Raw genomic sequence first — 18,622 nt, 5'->3', positions numbered from 1 at the left:
TCCTCTCGCCAGCACCCCCTTCCCTTTAAATGTTTCAGCCCGCATGAGGAGCAGGCAGAGCCGGGCCAGTGTTTGACCCGGGACACGATGGACATGACCGCGATGAGAGCCGCAACACTTCTGCTGCTGCCGCTGCTGCTCTGCGCCTCCGCCGTGGAAGCTGCTGTCAAAGAGTATTATATAGCAGCGTTAGAAATCGGATGGGACTATGTCTACCTGGACAATGTTGACCAAGCGTCCGACCAAAGGTGAATATTGTTGTTTAGACCTGGTTTGCTTCCAACACAAACTAATGTTGTTGTTCTTTAGAAACGGCACATATTTTTGGAAAAGATTGATTTTAACTAAACCACTGGTCTTAACTGGTTTAGAGGACTGTTTTTAACTGGTCGTTTTCTTATTATTTGATTGGTCTGGTTTGATTTCATTTCATGTATTTTGTTTAGCCAATTCCAAAAGCGTTTTTTTTTGTTTATTTGGGGAAATCTGGCAATAGGGATTAGTACAATTAGGATTACTTTAATTCCAATACAAACTCATGTTTTGATTGTATATTTGCAATAATTAAGATGGAAAAGATTAATTATGAGGGCTGTTTTTAAAAGGTTGTTTTCTTATTATTTGATTAGTTTGGTTTCTTTCACTTTTTTATGGGGAGATCCAAAGATATTCCTCAAAAATACGTGAAGGCAGTTTACAGGCAGTACACAGATTCCACATACACTGTCCCCAAGACAAGACCAGCATGGACAGGTAGGTCTCTTTTTGATCTTCTCAATCAGTTCAATATTTCAATAGTGTTGTGTTATTTTATATATATTTTTATTAATGGTTAATACCCCTCTATTAATGTAAAAGTAGTTTTACAGTCAAGACAGTGATTTAAAAATGAATGTTTTCAACACAAAGAAGTTGTCTGTTTTGTTTCAGAGCATGTATCTTTTGTATTAAATTAAGACGTTGTATGTATGACTTCTTTCAAAACATTGTGTCATCTGGTTGCAGGTATTCAAGGCCCGGTGATCGTTACACGTGGTGGTGACAGGGTGGTGATCCACTTCAAAAACCTGGCCTCTCAGTCCTACAGCATCAGCCCAGTGGGGATCACCTACTGGAAACAGTCTGAAGGTAAAGAACTGAACGTTTTCATTTTCTCTCAATGCACAAACTCAACATTAGTCAGAAGCATACTTCTTCTTGTTCATTTTATTGACTCAGCATTGTGACTCAAAATTGCTTTTTAATGTGAAGTCCATATTACAGCGTAGATGAGTCATTGGCAAAACACTTACTTAAATCCTACTTTTTACGGCATTAAGGAGAAATCCAAATCTGATCCTCTTACTCGCAAGCTTTTTGTTTTTGTTTTTGTTTAGTCTGAAATCATTTTGGGGACAAAAAAGAAAAAGCCATTCATGGAAAAAGGCAAGGAAGTAAATGTCAAATGGCTACTACCAGAATCATATCAGAAACAGGGTGTTAATAATCGCTAACAGTTAAGAGATTAAAAAAACTAAGTTGACTCCTTTTTCTTGAGAAATGACAGCGAACGGAGGTTATCATTATCTTGTGTGTGCAGATGTTGTGCAGCATGTTGGAGCCAAATGGTCAGTTTCACAACATGATAACTTATTTTAGGTGCCTTTAAATTACAATACCCGGCCTGATCTGAGAAGCTTTTTGAAAGTTAATACCCTTCACAGAAGGCATTGGCATATGTCCCAATGCTGCTGTAGATCCAAAGCAATCAGTTCTTGTAAACGGCTCATGTCTTACTGCCACAGGGTAGATTCCTATACTGGAGTTTATCCGAATCTTAAAAGCTGCACCTGTCACGTCCAGGAAGGAGGTGTCATGAAGCAGATATAATCCACTAACGTGAGATATTAAGGATGAAAGTGAAGGTCGCTGCCTGTGGGTGCGTGTGTGTGCACATGTCCGATTTAAGTCAATAGTGCACATTATCATGAGTCAGTTCTTCCCCTGGATGAGTTTTCACAGCAGCATACATTGTGGTTATTCTGGACAGTGTGGTTTTTATAATAAAATTGAACCAACTTTAAGTAATTGTTTTATGTTAATGGCATTTTACCTGCAATGTCACTGGGTGATATCTGCAGGATTTTAGTCCTTCAGTATATCTTTTAAATTGTATTATTATCTTTTTCCGAAGAGAGATTCTTGTGACACTACTGTTCCTGCTTTGACCCATGTCTACCACTGAATGAACGAGTCATGATGCGTCTTCTCTTTCCAGGAGCCGGATATGATGACTCCACAGCAGGTCAGGAGAAGGACGATGACGCCGTCTCTCCTGGAGGATACTATAAGTACGTGTGGGACATCAGCAATAAAGACGTTCCCACCACCAGTGACCCCGAGTGCCTCACCTACTCCTACTCATCCCAGGTGGACACGGTCCGAGATGTAAACTCAGGACTCATCGGTGCCTTGCTCATCTGCAAAACAAGTCAGTGTGTGGCAGTAGTTCTTTTTAACATGCTATAGATCTGCTAACATGTAACATGCTTTAGTTATATAACATTATAGTTACATGCTATTTGTTTTATCAGGTTTATAATTCTGTTCTCATTCTTTTAAGGGTCATTGTAATTATGAGATCGCAATATTTTACGGTCATTGTACCATTAACATCTCACACGGTTACAACCCTGAATTCATCCAATAGCTGTTGGAATATTTCCAACATATCAAATATTATCTGTGTCTATAAAGAATATTAGATAACAAGATGATACAGATGGGCTTAATGATCCTTTCATTCTAAACTGCACAGTAGCATCTTGCATCAGATGTATTATGTGTATGTTGGTGTCTTTTCCAGGTGCCCTCACAGATGATGGCCAAAGGATAAACCCGGCGTTTGTCCTGATGTTTGCCGTGTTTGATGAGACCAAGAGCTGGTATGGAGAGGTAGGAGAGCGGAAGAGCAGAGAGAAGTTCAAGAGGAGCATGGTCAGAAAGGAATACCACACCATCAATGGATATGTCAACTCTACGTTACCTGGTAATGAACCAGACGGCTGTAGACAGAGAGTTTGTTCCATGAAGTTGTGTTGTAACGTTAAGTGTTGCTCAGTGTATCAGTGGCTGCGCTGGATGTGGTCCACACTGGAATTCTGACCTCATTTTCCCTCTCTTTCTGTTTGTGTGTAGGTTTGACGATGTGTCAGGACCGTAATCACGTGTTCTGGCACATGATTGGGATGGGCACAGCTCCAGAAATCCACTCCATTCAGTTTCAGGATCACACTCTACAGGTAATTCAGAGTCATACGTCATAGCAAACAGATCCTAAACTCCTAAATTAAACATTTTCCTTTGCTGTTTCAAGGTGATTTTTATTGTCATTGAATTCAATTGCAGAAGAATTTAAGTACAGTAGTAGAAAGGCGAATACATACAGTCTAACCGCATTAAACTGTATATCTTATCTACTGTACTGTTTCTCGTAAAAAGCTTTTTGAAAGGTCTGTAGCTTGTTTAAAGGAATCATAAGACATTTTAAAAAATATGCTTTCCTTCTGAAAGCTACAAGGGAAGATTGAGTCTCACAATGTCTGTCTGTTAAGTATGGCGCTGAAGCCAGGAGGTGATTAGCCTAGCTTAGCTTAAGGATTGGAACTAATGGGACACAGCTAGCCTTGCTCTGTCCAGAGTTTACGCACCTCTAAAGCTCACTAATTAACACTTCATTTATTATTATTTAGGTGTTGACCCAACGTAAAGTCACCATGGAGGTGACCCCTATGACATTCATCACTGCAGAAATGAAACCTGCTACTATAGGCCGCTTCCTTATGAGCTGTCAGATACATGCTCACCACAACGGTAAGAAAGGCCCGATACGTCTCCTAGACATAAGACAATTTGTTTCCGTAATTAAATGAACTCAACCTCCTCTATTTATATGATAACTCTTGTTGTTATTGTGCATTACTGCGCTACCCAGATGGTATGAATGCTTTCTTCACGGTGGAGGACTGCCCTGCCCCTGTCACTCTGCCGGGACCCGACCTGCGTAACGTCAAACACATTGAGGGCACTGATGACTACAGTGACACAGATTTGTTCAACACCATACAGTTTCAGCCTAAGAAACCACAAGTGCACGCAAGAGCCAGCGGGGGACAGCTGTCTATGACCTGGCAGCATTACATCGCCGTTGAAGAGGTCGTCTGGGACTACGCCCCTCATCTCAAACCCACAGATAGGTAGGAAAGATGGAAGAGGGGAAGGAAGAACAACAACAAAAAGTGAAAGACAAATGAAGTAATTGTTTCTTTTGACACATTAGTGAGTTGCAGTCTGGATACTTGCCTGCCGCTCCCCATCACCTGGGCTACAAGTATAAAAAGGCGGTGTTTGTGGAATACACAGATGGATCTTTCACTCAGAGGAAGAACATTGGCAAGACGATGCTGGGTCCTCTTCTGAAAGGAAAAATCAACGATCAAATCCATGTGAGTGAGGGCAGAACATATGCAAATTGACCGTTTGTGCGTGATCAAATTTGAGCTACAAAAAAATGATCAATCATAGAAAAACTAACGCACTCTTTGTATGGCTTTCTACCGATCTACCATTGGTTTGAATTGTGCCCCCAGATCACTCTCAGAAACCTGGCCAGTTGGCCTTTCAACATCTACCCCAATGGGCTTACCAGGATCTTTCCTCTGCCAAGATACGCAAATGGTAAGCTTAAGCAAAACTAAACTAATCAATAGTTTATATCATGATCAGTAGTGCAAGCTTGCAAATATAAAAAAATAAAATAGAGATAAAATGGTATGAAAGAACACGATAATAGTGACCAAAATGATCTCACTTATCGATATTATCGCAGTATTGTTAAAAAGGTGTGCCGATATACACAGACTGACATCATTTCACTAAGTTTTATATTAAAAAACGCAAAGAAATAGCAGATATTAATTGCAATAAATAATTACAATAATTACATAAATACAGAAGAGAAGAGACAAACCATGACATTTTCCCCCATTACAAAGTCTGAAAAACTTTACCATGGTTCATCTCAAAATCAGTAATGGTTTTATCCCTACTCAAAACCTGTAATTATGAGCATCAAAATATATGTTTTCAGCATACATGTTTGTTACTTGGTGTGTTGTCTTTAGTGGTCCTTGTTTTATTTTCTGTTGCTGCAATTCCCCTAATGCCCAACATCAAAGTTTCATCGAATGTCATCTAATTAAACAGCTGCAGAGAAGGACTTGCGCTCCATGGGGGTGCCCCCCAACGGGACGTTTGGCTATGTTTGGAAGCTAACAACAGATGACGGACCCTTAGCGGGAGACCCCCAGTGTCTCACTCAGCTGTATCAGAGCACCGTCTCCCCAGAGAGGGACTTGGCCTCTGGGCTGGTGGGCACCCTGCTCATCTGCAAGTCCGACGCCATTGACACCAGAGGACGTCTGGTGAGAAGAACATTTCTATAATAATAAATATACGCAGCACTGTTGAATTCATTATTTGAATATCTCCTTTCAAAATGCAAAAAAAGATGCAAGCTGCCATGTTGTCCCTCACCTGCACTAATATAACACCCTGCGTCTCTTTTACTGAATCTACTGTTGCATGCAGTTGGGCTCAGATAAAGACTGGAGCCTGATGTTTGCTGTGTTTGATGAGAACAGAAGTTGGTACATCAATGAAAACATGCAGAAGTCCAGCTTAAACTCCTATAACAGCACGGACCCTGAATTCTACAACTCTAATGTCATTTACAGTAAGTTCACCTCAGAGTTACATTTGTTATATTTACTTCTTCGAAACCTCCGTTAGTGGAATAATCAATACAAAGAAATATGGACAGAGATTATGACGTGAGCTAAAACAGGAGACGTGCTCTGAGCTTAAATGTTCATTTAAAATACCTGATTGTTTGGCCACTGAGGGGCAGCGGAAACAAGTTGTGAGCACAACATTGACACCTTTTGAGTTGATATGTCAGCAAACAGTTGCTACTTGATGAAAAGTAAGTCCAATATTTACTCAGTTTTTGGTCTCTGAGGGAAACATCTGGCTCTTTAGCTGCTGCTGGTTACTCTTCTGTGTCTGTCTGCTGTTTAGTGCTGGACAGGTAGCATGCATGACTTTTTTAGAGCTTTTTCGTCCAAAGCAGCTGCCTGCTGCGGACACACATGACACCATGAAATCTGTGAGAGTGAACCAAAACTGCTAAATTGCTGGGTAGATTAACAATGAGCTGTAACTCAGCGTAAAGCAGAGGGGAGCTGCAGATGTGCGTGATAATTCTCAGCAGGTTCATTACTACGAGCGACCCCTTTCACACTGTTGTCATTTGGTATTGATTATAGCTGCTGTAAAGTGAGTCTCTGTATGAAATCGATGCCCTAGTGTATTTATTTTTGTTGTTATTACTATGATTGTTATTGTTTGTATGACCAACCCATTTACATTGCACCTTTACCTCCAGATATAAATGGCGTTATGTTTGCCGGGCGTCAGTTTGTGGTGTCTCAAACCGACGTCGCCTTCTGGCATGTGGCCAATGTGGGCAGCCAGAGTGACTTCCTCTCCATTTACTTCACGGGAAACCTCTTTCAGTACAAAGGCCTCTACCAGTCCGTGCTCACCCTCTTCCCCATGACTGGTATGACCGTTCCCATGGAAACTGAGCTGATGGGTAAGACTGAAGTCTTAAGTGTTGGACAATATTGGTGGGTGAAACCAAATTCAAAGTAACTCATTCATGTATTACTTTGAGATGTATGATAGTGAAAGGCCACAAGCTAACTTTTAGCTGGAAGTGTTGGCTAGTTGTACCTTGGGAGGTCAGCTAAGCTAACTATACTGTAGGTACAGTAATCTACTGCAGCTTGTATGGATGGACTGGGCAGTCGCTAGCCTGTGCTAGCTTCACATTTTAAAGTGTTCCCAACTCAAGCAGGAATATCCAAACAGAGAATTTGGCAAAACTTCAAAGAATTTGACTGTATCATTGTGTTGTAGCTACATGACAACAGTTCAAACAATAACATTTTCAAATACAATTGTAAGTGTTAATAATTGTTATCACTATGTGTAGAATATAAAAATTTGTTTTTGTCTTATTTTTCTACAACAAGAACAAAAAGCGTAATCAGAATAATTCTTTAAAGACATTACAGCGAAATAAAAACTGGACACACAAGATGTGACATACAGTCAGAAGAAGTAGCCAGGGTACAGTAGCTGAGATGATAAAAGTGCTGTTTTCCTTAAGCACTGACATGCATCAACGCTGAGAAACAAGACAGCGGCATATCCTGAGTTATTGGCGCACATCAACACATCAGAATACTGCACTATATCCTAAGAAACAGCTAATGTTTGGGCTCACATAGAAACCAGTTTGTGTTGCTCTTGAGTCCTATAATGTGTCTTCTCTCAGGTGAGTGGGAGATCAGCGCCTACGATGGCAGCCTCAAGAGCCGAGGCATGAGCATCCGTTACTCCGTTCGTCACAGCGTCGATGGAGACCGAGTTGATCGTGATGAGATTGAAGAAGATATCTTTGACTATATCGATCCGATAGATCTACAGCCGAGGGGCAGAAGAACTGAAAATCGTACAGTGTTGGTTCGAGTGTGTAAGAAACCCCTCGCTAATAACAACACTCAATGGGAAAACACTTCCAGTCAAAATGTCACTAATAATACAACTGAATGTCATCTGAAGAAAGTGATAGTATCATCACTGGGAAGGAGAAAACCCCGGCAGGGTGTCAGAGGGAGGAATCCCACAGGACATCTTGGAGGAAATAGAGAGAGATGGGGAGTGGACAGTTTCTCAGAATGGGACTGAAGCTGGAGGAGGTGGCAGGCAGAGAAGACAGGCAGAGGGCAACTCGACAGATGTAGATAACATTTCTGGAGCCTCGGAAGAGAGAGGAACAACGATAGAGATCAGAGAAGAGGCTGCGGAAAATAGGACTGAGGCTGTTGGCGAGGTAAAAGATGAGGAACGGAGTGAAAGATCAAGTGTGACTAATGCGACGAAGGGAGAGCTTGAAGAGAGCAACGAGATCTTACTGAACAGCAATCCACAGCTGAGCGAGAAGATCTCAACTGTAACTGAGCTAAGCCATTCAAAAGAGATTCATCAAAACTTAATAGGACAGAACAACATTCAGTCTGAACCCGAGCGACTTACAGCAGATGTGCTGGATCTGAATTACAACTACACTGCTTATAACAGCAACCGGATCAATCTGGACCTCCAGTATGAAGACTACAACCAAGAGGTAGACAACTATTTTCTGTGTTATGTACATTATTAAGCATATATACTTCCATGTGTTGGATACTAAGCGTCACAAATCGAAACACGAAAACCCCCCCCCCCTCCCACTTGTCCCACAATAAAATGCTAAATCTATTATAGATGAACGGCACGTCAGATATGTTTGCCGCAGACTACATGGACCTGCGCTCCGGAGAATCCAGATATCGCCACTACTACATTGCTGCAGAGGAGATCACTTGGAACTACGGCATCCGAAAACCACTTCAGGCCATCGAACCCAGGTAGGAATAATGTTTCATCCATGGTCCTGTGCAGGACCTTAGTGGAATTGTTTTTGGGGGAAAGTCTCATGTCTGGAGATGATAAAGCAGGCAGAAACACTTAAAGTAATAATCTTTTCATTTAAATAAATGTCTGTTAAATCATAATCTATATCAGAATAAGGGGAACACAATGCTGATTGAGCCTCTGGCACCACTGATGAAAGTCTTTGATGTTTTAAAAAAGCAGCAGTATTAACTCAACTCCTCTCTGTAGAGAGATGCGTCGAGGGATGAGGAAGTTCCTGCCAGAGTATAAGAAGGTGGTGTTTCGAGCCTACAGCGATAAAGACTTTAGAGTTCCTGTAGGCAGAGGAGAGTCCCAGGAACACCTGGGAATCATGGGACCTTTCATCAGAGCTGAGATTAATGATCTCCTCACTGTGAGTGAAAATAAAAGAATAAACAAGTTACGTTTTTCTGTAGTCTAAAAAGCTACATCCACTTTGACCATCTTCAGTTTTACCGTAATGTATAGGTGTTGCATGAAACATGGAAACAAATGGTTACACTGGGGATGTGACATGACATAATTGAATTATAAACATAACTAGATGATATAGCGTAACTCTTATTTTGTAAAAAACAAACAAAAGACACCTCACTGGTCATTGGTACTTGATGCTCTTTGTCTTATTCAAGGTGGTCTTTAAGAACAAGGCATCCAGGCCTTACTCCTTTCACCTTCAGGGAGTCTATGACCGCAGCCAGGGGGCCGGCCTCGGCCAAACCCATGCCTCCTCTGCCCCACCCGGGGTCCCAGGAGAGCCTGTGGCTCCTGGGGAGGCAAAGACCTATAACTGGAGAATAACCAGGAAACAAGGACCAACCAACACTGAATTTGACTGCAAGACTGGAGCTTACTACTCCACCGTGGACAAGGTCTGCATAGTTCCTCTTTAGCCTGTTCCCACTTTATCTTCCATGGATATACACCATGTACTGTATGTCTGTATCTGAATAAGTATTTATGTACTATGCTCAAGGAGAAGGACCTAAATTCGGGTCTGATTGGCCCACTGGTGATCTGTAAGTCCGGTACCCTCCGGAATAGTCAGAACACACGGCGAGGCGTCAAAGAGTTCGCCCTTCTCTTCCACACCTTTGATGAAACTAAAAGCTGGTACCTGGAGGAGAGCCTGCAGCGGTACTGTGCTCCACCCTGTCAGGCCAATACTGAGGACCCCTGGTACCACATCAACAATAAGTTTGCAGGTGGAGAAGATACGTTTGATTGTTGGTGTCATGTTGTAATGAACGTCATGTAGTCTCAAACTTCCTTAATAATGAACGTTATGTTACGTTACGTTTCTCCTTAGCAATAAATGGTTATGTGGCGGAGACACTTCCTGGCCTGTTGATCGCCCAGCGCGAGCTCGTCAGATGGCACCTGCTGAATGTAGGAAGTGACAGAGAGTACCACGCTGTGCACTTCCATGGCTTGCCTTTCACCGTTCACACTAAAAATGAACACCGTATGGGGGTCTACAACCTCTTCCCTGGTAAACACAAACACACACATATACACATTGTGTTTCATACTATAAACAAACATTTCACCTCACTCTCTAACTCTCTTTCTTCCTCTCATATGATACACACATAATCATCAGCATGTTTCAGTAAGACTAGAAGACTTAAGCAACCTAGACACTTTCCGCATCTGTGTAGCCGCTATAAAGGACCGAATATTACTTATCTTTATACAACGAAATTATGACAACTGAGCTTCTCATTTTTGTCCCCAAAAATACTACAAATGGCATTCTCCAGAAATCCTCAATTGATTCTATTATCAGATTTGGATTAACTTTATTTATTGTCAGCTGGCTTTTAATTAGGACTGACCGTATATCTCACATCACTCAACATGGCCTACATTTCCCAGTTACTCAACCCTTACACCGCTGAGCAGCCACTTAGGTAGTCCTACCAGAACCTGTTGGCTATACCGAGTGCCAAACGTAAAACCAAAGGCGACTGCTCTTTTACTGTCTATAGAAAATAACTTGAACTCTAAAAACATATTCTTGACTATTAAGTCATGTATTGCAATGCTCTATGTCAACCAGGAGTGTTTGGCACGGTGGAGATGAGACCCCCCAGAGTTGGCACATGGCTGGTGGAGTGTACCGTAGGAGACTACCAGCTAGCCGGCATGAGGGCTAAACTACTGGTCTATGATCCAAGTAGGTACACGCCGTGTCACATGTCTGAAAAATAGATGTATTAAGTGCACAGAAATGTATTTGGGGAATGCATTTTTTGAGCTGGAGTTTTCCCGTACTGACTTGCAGAATGTATCTTGCCTCTGGGGATGAAATCAAGAAGGATCGAGGATTCACAGATCACAGCATCAGATCACATTGGTAAGACGGTGTTTTTCATTTAAAAGGGGCAAACGCACCAAGAAGACCCTGAATATGTGACAATAGTTGCAGAGATATGAAGTACTTAACACAAAGACCCAGTGGGCTGAAAATGAAAACATCCCAGTCTTGTGGCCCGCAGGCAGCTTTATTAAATCTGAAAGCCTGGAAATGACGCACACTGAGTTGGATTATAAAAACATGTGTACGCGTGTGTCCAGGTAACTGGGAGCCCAGGCTGGCGAGGCTGGAGCAGTCTGGTTATATCAATGCCTGGATAGGCAAAAACAAAATGTCATGGATACAGGTAACAGTTAGCCTTCGTGAAACATTTGCTGTGCTACATGATGAAATGTTCATTGTGCCTAATGCAAGATTGAAATTGAATATTGTCTTTGTAATGTTTATGTGTAAAACAGAAAAAGAGCACAGTGAAATGCAATGTGTGTGTTCTTAGGTTGACCTTCAGACACCCACCCTGCTGCACGGGGTGCAGACGCAGGGAGTCAGCTTGAGGCTGAGGGACAACTACATCACATTCTTCAAAATCTCCTACAGCCTGGACGGAGAGACTTGGACTGCTTACAGAGGAAACACAACCAAGCAGAACGGAGTACGTCCTCTACTGTTGTACTCATATACTTTATATCTGTGGTGGTCCCTTATTCTTTAGTACTTGTTGTCATTTCCCTTTTTTCTAATTCTTTTTAGCAATTCCCCTGAGTTGATTGGAGGGTTATTCAAAACACCTGTTGTGCAGGGACTTGCTGCTAATTAAGAATTGAGAGCAGCTTGGTGCATTTCCCTTCTTGTCCAATCAGGATGTGATGACTTCCTTTCTTTAAGAGAGGTAGAGCATTGCACACTCAGGGCATTCAGGTCCTTTCTTGACCTAATGTAAACTTTTATTCAGCAGATATTGTCAGATAGAAACTCTGGACTTTAGGCCCCTTTCAGACTTATTTTCTGTTTTAACTCTTCTCATTGAGGGTGATTTTTGAGCATCATGAAATTGAGCTGGACTGAAATAAAAAATAAAAATCACCCACCCACTTCCTGAATCAGGGCAGAGCTTAGCTTGCCTAATGATAATATAAAGCATGCACATTTTATTTTGTTGATTGGTTTATTTATACATTATCAAAGAGGCATTTGTTTATTATAATTGAAGAGGCATTTTTTCATTGAGAAGACGTATGTTTCTCGAAGTAAATATTACCGTAAACCAATGCCACAAACCTAATTTGCAATGTCTGTCCCTAGATGAGACTTTAAAATACATAAAACTCAACAACAAATACACAGAGAGTACAAAACTCAATCTTAACAATAGGTAGTAACATTAAAACTGAAACTTTTGACAGCAATACAATGATTGATTGAGTTTGTCAGAATTTGCAGAGGCTGAACCTGGAATATAAGCAGTCATGGTGCATAACATTCCCAGATCAACAGATAAATAGACCATCTGACCGATGACAGAATATGTAATGTGTATTTATGTGAAATTACATATTTGGAAACATCTCTAACTAATCTGTTTGATGATTGACTCCTCCTGAATACTAGTTAATGATATCCAAACACACAGAAAGTAAAAAATGAAACCTACTGCTGCAAGGCAGTTTTTTTTTTTACTATTTACTAGAGCTGAATTTTGCTATCCATTTGATTAATCTGGCAATTGGCCTCCCCTATATTTCTTTAAGCAATGGATGCCACCAAACTCCACCTTTTGTCATTGTTTTTATTGAGAGACCCCTAGTGGCAGAAGAATACATATTGTGTATTTAATACATATTGTTCCATTAAAAATGGTTGCAGTATGAAATGTACCAAGAGGCACTAGTGGTCTCTGTTTGCATCTGCATAACCATGACATCATGCTGCAAATTCTTACTATAATAGATCTCAAGCAAATTGCAATTATCCTTGAAGTCTGAGCTGAACTGTCCGAATGGTTCTGGTTTTAGGTATTTTATGGCAACATGAAAAGCTCCAAGGTGAAAAACAACCAATTCTCTCCACCATTTGTGGCTCGCTACGTCAGGATTCAGCCTGAAAACTTTGTGCTAGCGCCGGCTCTTCGTCTGGAGCTGCTGGGCTGCGATCTCAACAGTGAGTTGCAACAACAGCAGCAGTATTTATTGCAGAGTTAAGTTTACTGTATTAAAGTGCAGGGAATAACTGTGTGTGTGTGTGTGTGTGTGTGTGTGTGTGTGTGTGTGTGTGTGTGTGTGTGTGTGTGTGCGCGTGTGCCTGCAGGTTGCTCTCTCCCTCTCGGGCTCCAGAAGAGGCTGATTAATGACACAAGTTTTAGTGCGTCCTCATTTTATTCATCTCTGCTGCGTAGTTGGACCCCCGAACTCGCCCGCCTCCACCAGGAAGGCAGCGCCAACGCCTGGAGGCCAAAGGTGAACACAGATACACAAATACTTTATCGTGCAAAGTCATTTAAGTACCTTAAAGGAATTGTGGGACATTTAAGGAAAAACGTTTAATCGCTTTCTTGCCAAGAACTATTTGAGGAGATTGATAATTGTCTAAATATGAAGCTACACCCAGGAGACGCTTGCCCCGCTTACTGGTTGAAGGTTTTCAAGTGTGCATCCATGATGGGTGGGGCCGAAAGTGTGCTCTGTTGCACCTGTAACCAAACCCTGCACAGATATCACAATGTGCCGACACACCCTGGAGTACACTTCAACATCACTGCAGCAAGATTATAAGTGAACAAATGGAGGGCCACAGAAACTCCATTTTTTTTATTATTTGGTGTTCACTTGATATTCAAGCTCAGAATTACATGTGGTCAATACCGGGGGCTGCCACCACTGTGCCCCCGAGCAAGGCACTAAACCCCAAGTTGCTCCAGAGGGACTGTACCTGTAGTGAGTCGCTCTGGATACGTCTGCTTAATGACAAACAATAATATTAATTATAAACATTGAATTAAGATGAATTTTTATGTCTGAAACATTATTTATTTATTTTTATATAGAAAAAGAAAAGAAACTGCCCGTTCCGTTCTGTATCTGTTTTTGTTCTGTAGTTGCTTCTCTCCTCATCTTATCACTTTCACACTTTGCAGAGCTGAACTGTAGAGCTGGGATTTGTCCCTCTGTCAAACGGTTACACTCTTATTAAAGGTTACACTTCAAACAGTTGCACTTGTGATCCATGGCTAGAGGTCAACCTCTGTGGTAAAGCATTTCATAAACAGTCTAAACAGGAAAACCTCTCAAAATGTGAGGTTTGATTTTCGATAGTATTGTAAAATTGGCTCTTTTATATTGTATTGGTTCATTGCTGCTCCTTGTTGTTAGTTAAAAGCAAACGTTTTTTTCATGAATGGTGGTTAAATGAACTAAAATGGGGGTAAAACTCTACCATTGGTAATGTGTTTAGGGTTTGCTGTGTGCAGCCACATCATGGCAGTGGAAAAAAAGCTGCACTGCCAGAAACACTTTCCTGGTTAATAAGTTTCCTAACTGTAATGTGGGAGAGGAAGTGGTGCGGTGTTCCCTTTTGGCCATCCCTACATCTGTTTTTTGTTTTGCTTTGCTTTGTCTACTTCTAATTTGTTCAAAAGCTGCTATCTGCTCCTTTCAGTTTCAAAAAATCCCCTTAATTTTCCAATCTTTTGTATCTCCTGTCCTATTTATTTTTAAGAATCACATGTCCTGTATGTATGTCTAATATACTGATGAGGTTTCTTTTTGCAGTGAATAACAAATGCACATTTTTGCATACATTTTGTATAATGATGATACCGTTATTTCCTGCTCTGCTCCTCCATAGTATTAGGTTCTTTGTCGTTACAAAATACTTTTGTAAACTCATGTTTAAAAACTTAAAAAAAGCCTATAACTTGTGAAGAAGTTAAAGCTTAGGCTGGGTTTTTATTTCAGAAATGTCCTTTTCTTTTGATGCAAAAAGGAAACTTGTTGCTGCTACTTTGTTTTCTGTGATCGACTCTGATGATGGTTTATAAATGCATGTATCTTCTCAATGCTTTAGATACCGTATACCATGGAGCATTGAGATACATTACAAATATTACATGCTATGCTTTCACTTTCACTCTGAAGCTTTAAGAGCTGCTGCTGTATTGGCCATGACACTCGTTGTAAAGGAGATGTCACTGTAAATCTCAAGAAGGCTTTTCCTGGCTAATTACATCTTAAATAAAAACAATGTTTTTAAATAAAATCAGTGACATTTCTTTATATTTTCCTTTCTGAAATCTAAAAACATCTTCCCTTTTCACTTCAGAACAACAACCCCCACGAGTGGCTGCAGGTTGACTTTGCGAAAGTAAGACGCATCACGGGGGTGGTAATGCAAGGAGCACGATCAGTGTGGACCCAAATGATTGTGACAGAGTTCTCAGTCACCGTCAGTCTTGACAGAATCTCCTGGAGCAGCGTGTTGGAGGAGAACTCCCAAAGAGAAAAGGTACACATCCTAGTTTACTAATAAAGCAAGGCCAGTCTGAGTGATGCCGTTAACATGATCCAGGTTCCTGTCTGACTACAGCTTCATTTAAAGAGTCCAATAAAATTGCAATGGACATTTTCTTTAGTCATTTCACGTTTTCCTTTAATTAAGCATTGATGCCTCATTTATCTCATAGTTTCCACTTTTTCAACACAAGTGGATGAGGGACTCTGTCATGGAGCTGACAACACACCAGAGGAATCCTATTAAAGCGTGTTTTCATGTTATTGTGACACACGATCTTCAGTTAAGTGCTTTTATCTCCTGTTTCTTTATTTCTTTCCTTTCCTTAGATCTTCACAGGAAACAACGATTCTGACGATGAAGCTCTCACTGTTTTTGATCCTCCTCTGTTCGGCCGCTACCTCCGCATCCACCCACGGGGATGGATCAATGACATCGCCCTGCGTCTGGAGGTCCTGGGCTGTGACACGCAGCAAGGGCTCTGACACTGCCCGGCAAACTCAGACACCATACAGTAACATTTTAGTCGCAAAATATATCCTGGTGCTGAATCTTTTTATTTTGTTATGCATAGCACTTCTTAAGTTATATATTTCTGTTGTGTAAGAAAAACAATTTCTTCTGTGGCCACAACTTTGTTTAAATTTCAAACTTTTTCACAACATCGTATTTGGTCATTTAATTCAGAAAGAAATGCTGTTGATGTCATATTAAATAGGATATCTAGTATTTAATTAAACAGAGCCACCGCTGAGCTACAACTACAGAGCAAACCTTTTGAATGTAAGCGTGTGTAAATATTTCAGATGGGTGTATAAAGTTTGAACGTATCTTGTTGGAAAAGTTTGTATTAATGTATTTTTCTGCTTTTTTAGAGTTTATATAAACAATGAATCTCAAACGGTTTCACTGGCATTTATTTCACGCCTCGTGTGTGACAGAAACAGGACACACACACAAAGTTGTTGCAAAGTCTCAACTCTCACTCTCAACCAAGTTTAGGTGTGAAGTGCAACATTTGACATTCAAGAAACAACTTTGATGCACGGCTTCCTGTCCTGTTCTTCATTCCATGTCAGAAGAGGATGTAATGCTTTCTCTGTTTTCTTCCCTCGTTCCAGCACATTATCTCTGTTCTTCCTTCGTCCCGTCTGTCTTTAATCCGTCCAAAATGTTCCTGAACTGTTATTTTGGCTTATCCGTCGCCACCCGGCCCTCCCTGCAGAAACAATGAACAACTCCGATCCAACATTGTTCTGTTTCGAGTTGAAATACGAAGCTTTTGTAAACAGAGGAAAAACAAGTACTTTCACAGCAGAGGATGAAATAATGAGGTGACTGAAAGGGAAACGGTATGAACAACGAGCTATGTGCAAACTTGTGTCTTGAATTGTATATTTTGGGCCTGACTGTGTGAGACATAAAAACATGAGCAGCCTTTATCACCTCATTATCAGGGGAGGAAGTTTCCAGGCTGGGGGTGTTTCGTTTGGAGGACAGGACATACGTTGGCAGAGATGTGGCAGCAGCACATTCATGCCTGGCTGTCACACTTTATCTCTCAGAAAACAATAACACACCGTCCGTAATCTCAGCAGCACACAGAGCACCTGTATGCAGCTCCAGCTGAATGATGGCTAATACGCATGATCCGAACTTAATGAAACAGAGGGCACGGTGCGATTACCTATCAGCTGCTGGGATTGTGTTCGCAGCGTGTGAAAGAACCAACAACAACATGTACAGGCCCATCACATACAGAGCAGAGTGAACACAGGAAGCCAAACTGAGGCTTTTATATGATTAACTCGTGAACTCCAAATGCTTTATTTACTTCAGATGTTGCAGATTGAAGTGCATCACTTCTTCCTACGTTCCAAAGCAGCCTTTGGTTTCTGTTTGTTCTTATAAAATAAACACATAGAGACATTAAAACTTGTTTCAAACTGTTAATCCAAAAAGTTAATTCAATATTGACAAATAAAATATATTAGTTATTTGCTAACCTAAATAAAATAAAGAATAAAGAATACGCTTCAGAGTTTCCCAGAATCCAAGTTTATGTTTTCAGACTTCTAGTTTTGTCCAAAACTCAAAAGTGCTCTGATAAAAAATAAAAGCAAAACATAGAAAAGTGTCACGTTTGAGAAGCTGGAAGCAGTGAACATATTATCTCAGCTGTTGTCAATCGAACACATTGAGACTGCTAAGTTCAGCACTAACTAACTAATGCAAAAACTCGGACATGTAAGACTTGAGAGTTGAACAGCAACGTTTGTAATGTCAATTAGTTTTCTGTCTCAAATCGATTCATAAGTTCATTTTCAGACTGTACTAAAAGTATCAAAAGCAAAGGTTGCCTTTAAGGAAGATAATTAAATCTAAAGACTTTCAGTAGAAAATCTGTGGCAGTGATACGAATACAAGTATGCACTGTAGGTTGTAAAGAGCTAAAACTCAAAATCAACCACAAAGGTCCTTAAATTAATGATAACCCTTAATTAAAAATTTAAAAAAGCCCATGCTCCCCTATACCAATAAAGACAGGTTGGGAAACAGTTATGTACACATTTCTTAATTATGTATGGCTTTCAGCAAAGAAACCCAAATTAACTGTCAGATGCCATAAAAGAAATACCTGATAATAAAAGTCCATCAGAGTTTAAATGTCTGAAACATGATAAATCTGGAACCTGGAGTTTCAGTTTCTCTGGACGAATATGATTGCAGCCCTTTCCTTTGTCACAACCTGCTAATAAGTAACACTGCTGTAACTTATTGTCAAGGAATGTTTTTCCCTGTCGCAGATCAGTGAGGAAGTGCCATGAAGCGGGCAGGAAAGAAAACAGTGTGACACAACAGAAGAAATGACAACAGTTTTATCACTCTCTCTTACATCACTTCCTGCTTTCTTCAAACCCATGAGGCTCCTGGCTGTAAGATAATACAAACCAGAAGTAGACCTTATCCTTTTTTCTTCTTCTTCTTCTTCTTCTTCCTCTTCTTTGTGAAAGTTACACCACAGAAAATGACAACACGTATATGTGCACATCATTTGTTATATAGTTGTACAATAATAGTATACATTGAAACTACTATATGTATACAATGAAGCATTTCCCCTGTTGATGTTATGAATGCATACTGTCATATAACCGTGAGCCTGCGAGTACC

At 40.7% G+C, this 18,622-nt stretch overlaps 1 protein-coding gene across 1 annotated transcript; it reads left to right on the top strand.

Moving 5' to 3' along the window:
• Positions 1–5: 5 nt before the first annotated feature.
• On the top strand, positions 6–16,349 carry f8 (coagulation factor VIII, procoagulant component). Its single transcript, XM_029442253.1, is given in 28 exon segments — positions 6–248; positions 659–753; positions 1,006–1,128; positions 2,258–2,470; positions 2,846–3,028; positions 3,178–3,281; positions 3,732–3,852; positions 3,974–4,235; positions 4,319–4,484; positions 4,629–4,716; positions 5,245–5,462; positions 5,629–5,773; positions 6,485–6,694; positions 7,442–7,752; positions 7,754–8,293; positions 8,434–8,576; positions 8,833–8,998; positions 9,258–9,497; positions 9,602–9,830; positions 9,935–10,117; positions 10,688–10,804; positions 10,913–10,984; positions 11,206–11,291; positions 11,442–11,597; positions 12,958–13,102; positions 13,250–13,398; positions 15,260–15,442; positions 15,778–16,349. Coding segments are annotated over 28 exon segments (4,965 nt in total). The 5' UTR covers positions 6–87; the 3' UTR covers positions 15,934–16,349.
• The last annotated feature ends 2,273 nt before the right edge of the window (positions 16,350–18,622 follow it).

Source organism: Cottoperca gobio, chromosome 10 (genome assembly GCF_900634415.1).
Source record: "Cottoperca gobio chromosome 10, fCotGob3.1, whole genome shotgun sequence".
Lineage (NCBI taxonomy): Eukaryota > Metazoa > Chordata > Actinopteri > Perciformes > Bovichtidae > Cottoperca > Cottoperca gobio.
This window is presented reverse-complemented; position numbering and strand designations above follow the sequence as displayed.